Here is a 12,950-nt window from a genome sequence, read left to right as displayed (position 1 = left end):
CTTCCCACACGGGGTTACGACTGACTCTCTCTCTTCCACTCTACTCTGTTAAGTAGTTTTGCTGAGATTGCAACAGCTCAGCTGCTTTGGGATGTCCACCCTGCTGCCACATCCCTCTGAGAGCGGCCAGCAGATCTGGAAGTGATTTATGGGGCCAAGAGGCAAAGAGACAACATGATTGCAGCAGCCCTGTTCCCCTGGGACATGATTCCACAAGGAGGAGGTGCCAGGGCTGGCAGCTAATGGAGGTGTTATTTTTAGGCATTGGCACCCTTGGCCACCCTGTTCTATGTGGGCAAAGCAAACGAGATCCTGCGGAGACAGCCAGGCACGGTGAGCTGAGCAAATATTGACTTTGTGAGCAGGTGCACCAAGCACTTCCAGCTCAGGGTGCTGGGGGCTTTAGATGGCAAATTCAGGGCAGCTGAAGCTGCTGCAGGAGCTGCTCTAAATGAGAACAGCCCTGAAGAACTGCAGTCTGTGCTTTGGGCTTCCTTGGTTCTGGCAAAGGGGATTCATCTCCATTCCCTTGGAAACATCCTGCAAGAGGCAGAGAGGGTCCTGCCTGAGGTCAGGACTGCACAGGGCTGGGGTTTATTGTGTTTATTATCCCTGTCTACCTCCCTGCAGTTTTCTCAACTCACTGCTCAATCTCAACCAAACCCAACAAAAAGGCAGCGACCTGGAAGAGCGTGAATCTTCCTAAATTTTCCAAACCCAGGGGTGCAGTAGGGAAGAGCCTTGTGAGAGCAGCTGGAATGCAGGGAGGGATGCAGCAGGGGCAAGAGCAGTGCTGCTCCCCTGAGCCCTGCTCCCTGCCCTGGCAGCACAAGGTGCAGAGCTCTCTGTCCCAGGTGCTGATCAGGAGACGATACGATACTGATCACTGATGGGGAATAGCTTATTATTCCAGATTGTAAGGCAAGATGTTTTCTATTACCAGCTGTATGGCAGATTATCTTTTGTCAAGCGGACAGTTTGCCTTATCTCTCTCTTTGAGTGACCACATTCACACCTCCCTTGGGAGGGAACATCTGCTGATAACAGCTATTGAATGTCACTGTGTGGCTGATAAGAACTACAGCATCCCATTGGGAGGTGTGAGCCCAGAGGGAGGAGCCAAGCATTCCTACCTGGATACAATCTGGAGATTCTGGAACACCAGCATGGCTTCTCCACTGGATTCCCCAGAGGAACAGCAGCTGCCTCTCCTTCCACTGGATCTTCAGAGGAAGAATCCATCCTTCTCTACAGGATCCTGCTCCAGCAGAACCAGCCCTGACACTGCAGGAGGGCTGAGCCACAATTCCAATGGGACTGCTGCCAACACCCTGACCCACAGGGTGTCAGGTTGGGTTCTGACTCTGTCAGTGTTGTTCTACTGTACTGCATTGTTTATTTGATCCTTTTATTTTCTTCCCTATTGAAGAACTGTTATTTCCTGCTCCCATAATTTTTGTTGCCTGAGAGCCCCTTAATTTAAAATTTATGGAGGGAGGGGGGTTCATTTTCTCAATTTCAGGGAAGGCTCCTGCCTTCCTTAGCTGGCACCTGTATTTCCAAACCAAGACACTTATCAACCTGGAAAACCCCTGGCTGTCCTCCCACCAGGCTCCTCTGCCCTGCCTCATGCCCACCAGCCCATCCTCTTCCTCATTCTCACAGGCACATTCTTGCTGCTCCAGCTCCTCAGCAGCCCTCAGGGCTCTGCAAAGCAGAAATGCCTGTCTGTGTTTTGTCAGCACAGCAGAACCTTTAGAGTGAAAACTCCAAATTTTACACAGAAGCAAACTTAGTGGGATAATCCTACTGCTCTAAAAACTGGACAAACATCAGATGCCCAGGTAAAGGTTCATGTCTGACCTGCAATGTGCCAACATGTAAAAAAAGCAAATTTTCGCAAGGATGCTCTTCCTACATCTACATGTGTAACACCAGCCTGAAATTACTGATGGTTTCATCTTTCATGCATAATGGTTTCCTAGATTTTCTAGGCCTCATGAAGAAACGACACCTTTTCATTCAAAGTTTCCTGCTTGACAACCAGTCTCTCTGTGAAGTAAAACAAAATATGTTTATACTGGATAGAAGAAATTATTTTGCATTAGTTTATAATTGATAAAGTGATTTTTCTATAATGCTCTGCTTTTAAATAAGATCTCAGTGTCCTTCTGGAGGGTATTTTCTTGCTCAAACAAAGGTCTGTAGGAAATTTTCTGGCCAGGGTTATGCTAGATGATTTTAACAGTCCTCATACTGAAATTAATTTATGACCCAATCTATTCATACTATAACCTCTAAGATGATATGCATTTCCTTTTAATCTCCCTCCTTTACTTTGGGTCCTACTCTGCTTCCTTTAATGCACTGCAGCAGAAAGATGGGAGATGAATTTACATAATTTATGTTTCTTGGTTTACTTGAGGTGCACTGCCAAGATTTTATTTAATAATACAGGCACCTGGGCCTAATGAGGCAGCAGCCAATTTTTCACTTCTACTTTGACCTTTCCTTCTCTCCCCTGCAGCATTATTAACTCAGCTCTATCAATACCAGGCTGCTTGTGACTAGGACCACCATTTCCCACTTGTTGATCAATAAGGGCACTGCCTTGGTTAGACCTGCAGCACTCTCCTTCCTTAGAGGGCTGCATTTTTTTGGTTGGGTTTGGGGCTTTTTTTTGTTTTTTTAATGAACAACTCAAATCTGGCTTTGCAGGCTTGGAAACCCATCCTCTCCACATGTTGTCTGCATTTCCTGTTTCTGGCTGGCTCCTCTCCTGGGTGCCTACAGGCAGTGCTCTGGGTGCTGCTGGAGATGGGAAGTGCTTAGATTTGCATCCCAGTGCTTTGCTTTTCATCCCATTCCTTTGCTTGACGTCCTATTCTCTTGCTTCATATTCCACTCCTCTCCTTTACATCCCATTCCTCTGCTTTACATCCCATTCCCTTGCTTTTCATCCCATTCCCCTGCTTTATATTCTATTCCTCTGCTTTTCATCCCACTGCAAGCAGGCATCTGTGTCTGCCCCTCCCACCCAGGTACCGAGCCAAAGGAAATCTCAATCCCTCCCTCTCCCCCACGAGATGATGATGGTGTTTCAGAATGGTTTCATGCAAATAAAGATTAATTCAGTAAGGAATCAGAGCTCAGCCCCATTGTCTCTCCAAAGCCTCGCTCTTCCTGTAGGAGAAATCCCAGGGGCTTCAGTCAGGGCTTGCAGGAGCAGGAGGAAGCTGAGGTGACTCTGATGTGGCTCCCCGCTGTTTTCACACTGGGGTTTGGCAAATGCACATTGGGCTCTGGCCTCAGCAGCACAGCCCATCCCTGCTGTGATCAGCCCAGGGAGCACAGCCAGGCTTGGGGCTGGCTCAAGGGCTCAACATTCATCACCTGTGACAGGAAGGGGCTCCTTGGCCCCTTCCAGGAGGAGAGGAGAGGGCTGAGCCCCAGCTGTGCATGGTGCTCTGTTTTCCATGGCAGGCTGGAAGCACACCCTGGGACACCAACACCAGTACCCACATTCCAGGCACAGCAGCAGCAGCAGCAGCAGCCAGGGACCTTTCTGAATTAATTTTTCCTTTGGTTTCCTCTCTCAAGTCTTGACCTCAGCTTAAGCACCAGGCTGGCTGCAGGCCCTGCTGGGAGACCAAAGTCAATTACCCCAATGCCTTTGATTGAATTGTGCCTGGCCAGCAGCCAGTGCCCCAGAGCCAGCACAGGGACAGGCACAGCCTGGGCCAGCTCCTCTGCTCCTCTGCAGAGCTTGCCCAGGCTCAGGTGATCCAGCTGTCCCCCAAGCACCTTCTGTCATTCACATTCAGAGTGCTTCAGCAGCCTTTGTCCCAATGTCAGGACTGTTAATAACAAAAAACCCAGCAGTGTGCAGCTGTGTAAATCAGAGAGGAGAAATGCTCCATTGGAAAAGCCATTTCAGAAAGAACAAACCCTCTGCTCCCGTGGGAGCTGTGGAGCTGCACAGCCAGGGGAGCCTGGAGCTGAGCAGCTCTCCCACACCTCCTGCACTGGGGAGCAGCCACCTCCTGTGCCCCCTTCCAGGCTGCCAGGCTTGCCCAGGTGCCAGGCAGGAGATGCTGGCATTGTCCTTCCTGGCAGGTACAGGAGGAATCTGCAGTGCTGCACCAGGGAGGAAGGGAGGTGCATGCCTGCAGCTCCATTTTGAGCTGGCTCAGAAGCATTGGCCACTCTCAAATGCTGGTCCCAGCAGGAGGGGGAAGCCCCTGGGAAATGCAGAGCCCCCTAACCAAGATGATGATCACCTGGCAAGATGCACTCGATAAAGATGATGTAAAATCATAAAGATCACAGGAGAAACCTTGTGCCACCTCCCTGCCCCCAGCACTGAGCTCCAAAATCAGTGCCCAAACACTGATTCTGAGGAGGACGAACAGAGAAGCAACAGCCCCAGCAGAAAGGAGGCTTTGCCAGGTGAGAATGACCACTGGAACCTGCCAAAGGACCACTGGAACCTGCCAAAGGACCTCCTGCCCCACTGCAGTGCAGCTGGGGATGTGCAGTCCTGCCCCCAGCTGCAGGCTGGGAGTTTTCTCAGTATTCCCAAGCAGAGCTGCTCACTTCTTCCATGACTGTTGAGACAAATCTGCTCCTGTCCTCCCTGCAGCTCTCACAGACCTGGCAGGGAACAAAAATCCTTGGAACCAGCAGCAGAAGCCTGGAGGTTTTTGGTTTTCTGTCCTCAGGTTGTGTGGCTCCTCTCTGAGGGTTCTGTCAGCATCTGCCACCCTCTTGCACAGTGGCAAAAAGCAAAAGAAGGCAAAGCAGAGGTCCCAGCCCTGGGTTTGTATCCCTGGGCTGTTCTAAACAGCAATGGAAGCCCAGGATGGAAAAGCTCCAAAACAAACCAATTAACTACACCTAGTGAATAATTCATAAGACAAACAGTATTTCTTTTCTGCCCGAAATAAATGCAAATGGTTTATGATTTCCTCAAGCCTGTTTGTTACCTGAAAAATCTCCCCAAGCTCCTTCGTGGCAGGTGAGTCTGGGCTGTGGGTGCAGCTCAGCAGCAGGTAGGGATGTCTGGACTGTGCTGGTTTGGTCAGGGTGTTCAGACCCCCCAGCCAAGGGCTGCTCCATGACCTGACCCCTTTTTTAACCCATTTTAGCTACACGTAGAAATTCAAGATGGTCTTACTGCACAAAACCCTAAAGCATCATTGGCCATCTGTGTTTCCACAGTAACTCAGTGAGCACCTCCCACAGATTCAGCTGGGAGCTGCCCCAGCACCAGCATCCCCTGACAGCAGGGTGAATAGCCCAGGGGGACATCCCCTCCTACACTGGAGCTCTGACAGGCTCCCAGGGGTGACAGGGATTTGACAGGTCCCCAGAGCAGCCAGGACACCACTCTGAGCCCTCTAATGGTTTGCAAACTCACAGCAGAAACTGATTGATTTGCAACCTGGGGCTTTAGCCAGTGACACGTTCAGTGCAACAGAATAATTGCAGAGAGCAGATTAGCACTGTGAGCTAATGATCTTTTTGCCTGCTTTTCTCAGCCTGCCTCATCCATTGCTGTCCTGCGTGGGATTAGCATATGCCTGGTTTTGGAGCAAACATTCTGCTTTAAAACCCAGCCCTTTGGATAATGGCTAAATGAAGACAGATAACAGCAGCTCTGCCCTGGCACAGGGCTGTTGAGCCTGCTGAGATCCATAAATGGGGTGTTTGCTCCATTCCAGGCAGGCTGAGGGGCTTTTGGTGGCCAGAGGCAGCTGCCTGGAATTTCTCCTGGAGACAGATAAAGGCATCGTGCATGTGGATGTGCTCACAGGAAAGTGTGAGCTGCTTACTCCAGTGAGCTGGCTTTCCTCCAGCTTTGGGGGGCTGGATAGCAGGGTCACAGGGGAAAGTCTGCTCCTGCAGCAGGAAAGGGCTGCTGGAGGCACAGAGGGGATTTCTGCAGCGGGGATTGGCTGTGGGGAGCAGCGCTGCAGGATCCGTGGACAAGTGCGTGGGAATTGCCACCTAATTCAGAGCAGATGGATGCCAGCAGCACCCAAGCCTCCAGAGCATCTGTCCCTCCTGTGGCCAGCCTGTGCTGGGGGGCACAGTGCTCTCCTGCACACCCGGGAGGGGACAGAGGCCGTGGAGCTGGGTGACAGTGGGGACAGCCACGCTCAGAGCACTCACTGTGAGCCACAGCAACAGGACATGAGCAGCCTGTTATTAATGCATTAATGAGGTGGTTTTATACACACAAATCCCCCATCATTAATGCATTAATGGGGTGGTTTTACACACACAAATCCCCCATCATTAATGCATTAATGGGGCGATTTTATAATGTATTAATGGGGCGATTTTATACACAAAAATCCCCCATCATTAATGCATTAATGGGGTGGTTTTACACACACAAATCCCCCATCATTAATGCATTAATGGGGTGGTTTTATACACACAAACCCTCCATCATAAATGCATTAATGGGGTGATTTTATACACAAGTCCCCCATCATTAATGCATTAATGGGGTGGTTTTATAATGCATTAATGGGGTGATTTTATACACACAAATCCCCCATCATTAATGGGGTGGTTTTATACTCAAAAATCCCCCATCATTAATGCATTAATGGGGTGGTTTTACACACACAAGTCCAAGGGGTGTGGGCAGCAGGAGGACCCAGCAGGGCTGCTCATGGTGCAGCCAATATCCCCTGGTTATTCCTGCTCTCTAAGGAGAAAATGGATGGATTCCTGCACAGCCCAGGCAGCTGGAGGGCTTTGAGCAGGGCAGGGTGAGGGCTTTGAAGGGTTGGGACAGGCACAGCAGGATACCCAGGCTTGAACTGCATAACTGACCTCGGTGGGATGCAGAAGAGGGAATGTTAAAAATGTTGCAGTTGACCAAATACCCACTGGATTAGGAATTCCAAGAAAGGGCTTTGTGGATGAGGTTGTGGAGGGGATGAGGATTAGCAGAGCTCTGGCAGAGGCTGCTGGGGTGTTAGTGCAGGTGAGCAGAGCAGCTGGAGCAGGCACAGAGGCAGCAGGAAAACAGACTTGGAGGAATTAATGAGCTGGGCTGGAGAAAGTGCTAAAATCCACCAGGACAGGAGGCAGCAGGAGAATCCTAAACAAATCCACCATGATTACAGCCGTGAGACTACCACTGAGACAGTGCAAAGGGAGGGCTGCGGAGAGGGCTGAGGCTTGGACACCTCGCAGGAGTGAAACACAGAGACAGTGGCAGAGCAGCTCAGCTTCATCAGTCTTGGGGGAAAAGAGGTGAATGCAGGGGCAGGAAAGCTGAGCCACAGCCAAAGGCTCAGAGGCTTTGTGCAGCAGCACCTCCCTGCCCCACAGAGCCCCACTGGGCCAGACTCTGCCAAGTACTGCTCCTGACTGATTAACTCCAAACCCAATCCTAACTGTCCTGTTGAATTCAAGGTGGGAGGAGAGGAGAAGACTTGGCATTTATCTGTGAGATCTCTGCCTCTCAGCTGTCCTTCCCCTGGGGACAGGGACACCGAGGATGGCCTGGGGACACACACACAGAGCTATGTGCCTTTGAGTCTATCTGCCATGTCCCAGCTCGTTAAAAACCTCAGCAAGGGAAGATCTCCTTAGGATCTTGTGGCTGCTGCAATGAGAACCAAAGAAGGGAATAAAGATCTTAGTGTGCTGCTGACACTTTTCTTGGAGGGTTTGGGAGCCTTGAGGGGTGGCAGGGGCTGAGCACAGGGATTGACCATCAGAACCAGCACTGCAGTACACAACCACAGCAGGAGATAGGGGATGACAGCAGAGGGCTCAGGGTATGCCAAGGAGTGCCCTGGGGGCTGAAGGGGGGATAACAGGGGCAGCTGGCAGGGGACGCAGGGGGGGCTGCTGGGTCAGGGCCACACAGCCATCTGTGCTCACCCTGAGCCTGACACCACCTTCCCATCATTTCCACCTCATTCAACAATCCTGCCTGGCTTGACAAGTTCCCCAGGTGCTACTAATGCATGAAACCTCCCATTGCTCTGCAGTAGCTGCAGCCAGCCCAGCTATGGCCATGCACTGCTCCTCTCCAGCCCTGAGCACAGGGGAGGTGCTGTCCTGCCTCCAAAGGGTCCCGCTGCCTGCCTGGCCTGTGCCACCCCATCTGCCCAAAATGACCATGCTTGAACCATTAGGGAGGCGTTTGGGACATGGCCAGAAGGACACCATGCCTGCCCTGGGTCATGGCCAGAATGCCACCATGCCTCTCCTGTCACCCTGGGTCACAGCCAGAATGTCACCATGCCTGCCCTGCGGCCCTCAGCAGCCATTCCTGTGTGGCACAGGGAGTCAGAAGCAGGGGAGATGCTGCAGGCCCTGCTGTGAAGGGGTTTTGGAGTCTCCTGGGCTCCCCAAGCAGATTGTCCAGCACACAACTGTGATGTGAATCCCCTCAAAGGCTGGCCCCAAAGCCCCAGCCTCATCTCCGTGCCTACCTTGGCATCCAGGATGCTGGTCTCCACCCGGGCCACGCCCTGGTTCTCCCTGAACAGCTGGATCTTGCTGACCTTGCTGAACTCTGACAGCACCGTGGTGAGGTTGGTTTTCAGGTCGATGACGTGGCTGATGCCGTGCCGGGGTCCCACCAGCAGGGTGGTGGCTGGCTGCTTCTCATCCTGCTGGCACAGGGACAGACAGACAGACAGACGGGTGAACAGACACACCCAGCATGGCACAGCCTGCTCCTGGCTCTCTCCATGCAGCCCAGCCTCAGTGCTGGCAGCCTGGTCAGGCCCAGGATGGCTTTGGCAGCAGGCTGGTGCCACCAACCTGCCCCCCTGAGCCCCCTGGCAGAGCTGGGAGTGGTGTGCAGGGTGCCAGGGCTGTTTAAAAGTAAAGCTCTGGGCTGAGTGTCCACATGAAATATTCAGGCTCACTGGTGGCACTGCACTAAAGCAAGTGTGTTACAAATCTGTCTGATCTGACATTGCCTCTGAGAGAAGGAAGCAAAGCAGGGAGTGAATGGATTTCAGAAAAGAAGAAAGACCAAAGCTTGACTGGAAATAGGGATGTTTCTTGCTCTGGTCTAAAAGGATGCTTCAAGCCAGGTGTGGAGGGGAAGAGGAGCTGGGCAGAGCCTTGCAGAAGATAATAAGGGAATACTTTTTACCACTTCAACACAGTTCAGCTCACAGGCTGGCTCAGAGGCATTGCTTTGGTGTCAGAGATAAAAAAAAATAAATGCTGTCTACCCAGGCAGTGTCAGGGGTAGGCTCTGAGTGCTGTGCCATGGCACCAAGCAGACACCACAGGCTGTGTCTGCACTGATTTCCTGCAGGCAGCCCTCTGAGCTGTGGGGTGAGAGACAGAGCAGAGCAAAGGCTGCCAGAGATGGAATCCAGGCAAAGCACAGAAAGTGCTGAGACCACGGGTGGGGGTAAAGGGAGGGATGGCAGAGAGGTGGCACCTGTGGGAATCTACAAAATTAGAGGGTTCTGGGAAAGCTGCAAAAGGCAGGCCCTCAGAGACAGTAAAACTGTGATTAGAGCTAAGCAGCAGCCATGAGATTGGTCAGCAGAAAAACTATTTAAAAAGTAGAAAAGCAAGGACAAATAGAACAATGGTCTGTGTATTAACACTTGTCTAGAATAACTCCCTAAGCTGCAGAAAAGTTTATCTAGCAAGATATTAAGAAGTTTGAAACTTAATAATGGAGCTCTGTGCATTGTGTTTTAAGGCCTACAAGCAAGTACTGTATCCAAAATAAGCAGGCACTGCTTTAACCAAAGGTACCTGTGCTTATAGTAGTTGGATGGAACTACTGTCAATGTGCTTTTGCTTGGTGTGATTGGTCAGAAAACTTTTAGAGTGAATTGTAACATTAAGTTCTTGGTCTGCTGCTTGGGATGTGAGCTGCTGGCATCTTCCCATTGTCATAACCATGGGATGAGACTGATGCTGGAAAATAAAACAGCTCAAGGCAGTTCCACCGCAGCTCTGTCCTGTTTGTGATTTGTACACAGCCCCCAGCTGGCAATAGCACCTACATGGGGACCTCTGGGTGGGAGTGGAGTGAGAGGGATGAGGGGTGAGCCAGGTGCTGTTTGTGCTGGTGGCTTTCCCCCTGCTGAGGTGGTTTGGTGAGCAGTGGAGAGGAAGGATCACTGTGGCAGGGATCACTGCAGCACCTGTGACAGGGCAGCAAGCCCAGCTGTGGGCAAGCAGGGACCACAGTGGCCTTGGCCAGGAGCTGCCCTCCTCCAGGATGGGTGGCAGGATGTGCCAGGGCACGGCTGAGTTACAAACACATGCCTGAAACTCCTCCAGCTTCACTGAGCAGGTCATGTTGCTGTCCCACAGGCTGCAGGAACAGAGCAGCTCCTGACCCAGCAGACCCAAAAACCCAACCTGCTGACAGCAGAGCATCCTGGGCTTTCTGGGTGGGCTTGGAGCTCAGCAGGGCAGAGCAGGGCACTGAGGGGAGTGATTTCTGTGGGAGCCATGTGCCCCCTGGCACAGTCAGGGGCAGGCACCCCCAGCCCAGCCTGGGTTACCGTACCAGTCCCACGGTGTTGAAGAGAACCCCAGCGAAGGTGGGCAGCTCGTTCAGGATCCTCAGGTACTGCAGCTTGGCCTGGGCTGTGGACACCTGACAAAACACACACAGCTGATCACTGTGAGCACAGCAAGAGAGGCAAGAGGCTGGGGCAGGGCTGGGGCTCTCAGCTAAGGGGGCACAGCGAGCTGTCAGGCAGCCCTGGGCATGGAAGTGGGTCTGAGTTGGGGGTGAGGGGGGTCTGCAATCCCCTGCCAGCCTGGGCAGCTGTTGGGAGGTAACTCAGAGCAGGCCACGGCCAAGAAGGAGCCCCAGTGCTTGGTGTATAACCCCCCTGAGATGTGCAACCCACCCTCCCTCCCTGGGGAGCTGTGAAGGCTGCAGGGGCCAAGGCAATGGTTCAGCTGCCACCTCCAGAGCTTTCCAAGCCCAGAAGGCTGCAGGGACCAAGGCAATGGCTCAGCTGCCACCTCCAGAGCTTTCCAAGCCCAGGCAGAGATAACAACAAGCTGGTGTGTGCCACTTCAGCCAAGCCTCAGCTGATCTCAGCCCTGATCCTCACTGCACTCCTTGCAATCCACATCAGCTCCTGAGAGTGGCTTCAGGAGAGGGAGACTCTACCTGGCTGTGGGATTTATCTCCCATCCCAGGGGATTTAAGGGTCCCCGAGGAGGTGTCCCCAGCCCCGGACAGGGACCCTGTGGGCTGGGCTCACCTTGGTGCCCCCAGGCTGGTGCTGGTGGGCTTTGAGCTGCTGCGAGAGGGATTTCCGGAGGCTCTTCTCTTTGATGAGCTGCAGGAGCGAGGGGGGCAGGAAGGGCTCCAGCCCCCACTCCTTCCTGTGGGGAGGGAAACCTGCATGAGCTGCCAGGTCAGAGGTACAGCCAGCGAGCACAGAGGGACACAAAACTGTCCCAGAGCATCCTCTTGCCGTCAGAGGGAGCTGGAGCCACACCAGCACTTCCTTGGCACCGCGGCCGGAGCAGCAGCAGCCCCCAGCTCGGGTCCCCAAGGGGATGGGACCCCAGGCTGGTGACACAGCCACCAGCTGCAGGCTGGGGAACAGCAGTGCCACGCTCTGCAGCAAACCCCAGCTCCCACTCACCTTCATGTAAACTTAGGGATGCAGGGCAAATTCCCAAATCTATTTTGGGGCGACCCCTCCCTCCCTCCTCCCTCTGCCGACTGGGCAAGGCCAGCCTGCACAGATGGGCTGGGTATGGCTTTAGGTCGCCCAGGAGCCACAGGAGGGCTGAGCCAGTGCTTGGTGACAGGCTGAGGTTACAGGGCCACAGAGCTTCTCATTGCCTTGGGTGCAGGTGGAAAACCAGCCCAGGTTCCTATGGAAATGATCCTGGGCTCACAGCAACTGTCCCCAGCCCTGGCTGCTGTGTGTCAGCATGAGGGGGCCTTACACAGCCCTGTGCTGGGACCAGGGGTGGCTGTCCCTGCTGCCAAGCCCCTGAGCCACCACCCAGCTCAGAGCATCTCATGCTCCACACCCCAAAACATGGCTGTGACACAGGGACACGGGGAAGGGACAACAAAGGAGGGCTGTGTGGGAGCCTGGGCACAAGCAGGAGCACTCACTCCACATTCTTGAGGGAGACCTTCTGGCTGGGGCGGGTGGCTGAGACAGTGATGTAGATGTGGAGGGCAGCCAGCCCCAGCAGCATCTCAGGCTTGGGCTCTGTGCCGAAGCGCTCTCTGATCACATCGTTGCGGCTCTGCAGGAGGGAGAGGAGTGTCCCCAGACAGCCCCAGGGACAGCCACTGCCACCCGAGGGGTGCCCAGCCTTGGCAGACGTGTGGGCCACGAGCAGCAGCAGCCCCCAGTGCCCACCTGGATGTACAGGTACTCGAAAGCTGCAGGGTCCCGGCGCAGCAGCTCTACCGGGTCCTTGGGGAAGAAGCTCACGCGGAAGAGGCATCTCATGCCGTGGTAGTGTGTTCTTTGCACCACCTGTGGCAGGAGCAGAGGGGAGCAGTGAGCCCAGGAACCACAGGCTGCAGAGCATGAGATGCCCTCTCCTCTCTTCTGGTGTTATATTTGATTTCTCTCCTCCATGCACCACCTTTCATCCCGACAACATCCCAGCCTTCCTTGGTGGGACAGCTTTGCCTGGTGCTGGAGGGTTTATGCCACTCGGGCTAATGTTTGCCCCATGACCCCTGTTCTATCCCTGGTCTTATTGGCTCTCCCAGCCAAGGACGCTCATGAGTGCTGTCTGCAGCTGCCCAGGCAGAGCACAGAGCAGCTCCATGGTGTTGTCAATGTAGGGCAGATAAAACCCTGACTGTCTCCCTCCTTGGCAACCCTTTTCACCCCTGAGCCTACAGGATCATGTCAGAGGCAAGGAGAGGCAGTGGCACCCCACAGCACAATCCCAGCCTGTCACAGCACATGTCAGTTAAGATGGCC

At 53.5% G+C, this 12,950-nt stretch overlaps 1 protein-coding gene across 6 annotated transcripts in view; it reads right to left on the bottom strand.

Annotated features, from left to right (window-relative positions):
- The window catches only part of FRMPD3 (FERM and PDZ domain containing 3), a 65,989-nt gene that overhangs the window by 15,684 nt on the left and 37,355 nt on the right, over nt 1-12,950 (bottom strand). For 5 of the 6 annotated variants that reach the window (XM_074551761.1, XM_074551764.1, XM_074551759.1 and 2 more), the window contains 5 exons: nt 12,372-12,491; nt 12,119-12,255; nt 11,244-11,367; nt 10,532-10,621; nt 8,469-8,651 (listed from right to left, as the gene is read on the bottom strand). In XM_074551761.1, the coding sequence (XP_074407862.1) occupies nt 8,469-8,651; nt 10,532-10,621; nt 11,244-11,367; nt 12,119-12,255; nt 12,372-12,491 (654 nt within the window). The remainder of the gene's footprint in view (nt 1-8,468; nt 8,652-10,531; nt 10,622-11,243; nt 11,368-12,118; nt 12,256-12,371; nt 12,492-12,950) is intronic. The other variant, XM_074551762.1, reaches the window with a different exon arrangement.

This window comes from Zonotrichia albicollis, chromosome 14 (genome assembly GCF_047830755.1).
Source record: "Zonotrichia albicollis isolate bZonAlb1 chromosome 14, bZonAlb1.hap1, whole genome shotgun sequence".
NCBI lineage: Eukaryota > Metazoa > Chordata > Aves > Passeriformes > Passerellidae > Zonotrichia > Zonotrichia albicollis.
This window is presented reverse-complemented; position numbering and strand designations above follow the sequence as displayed.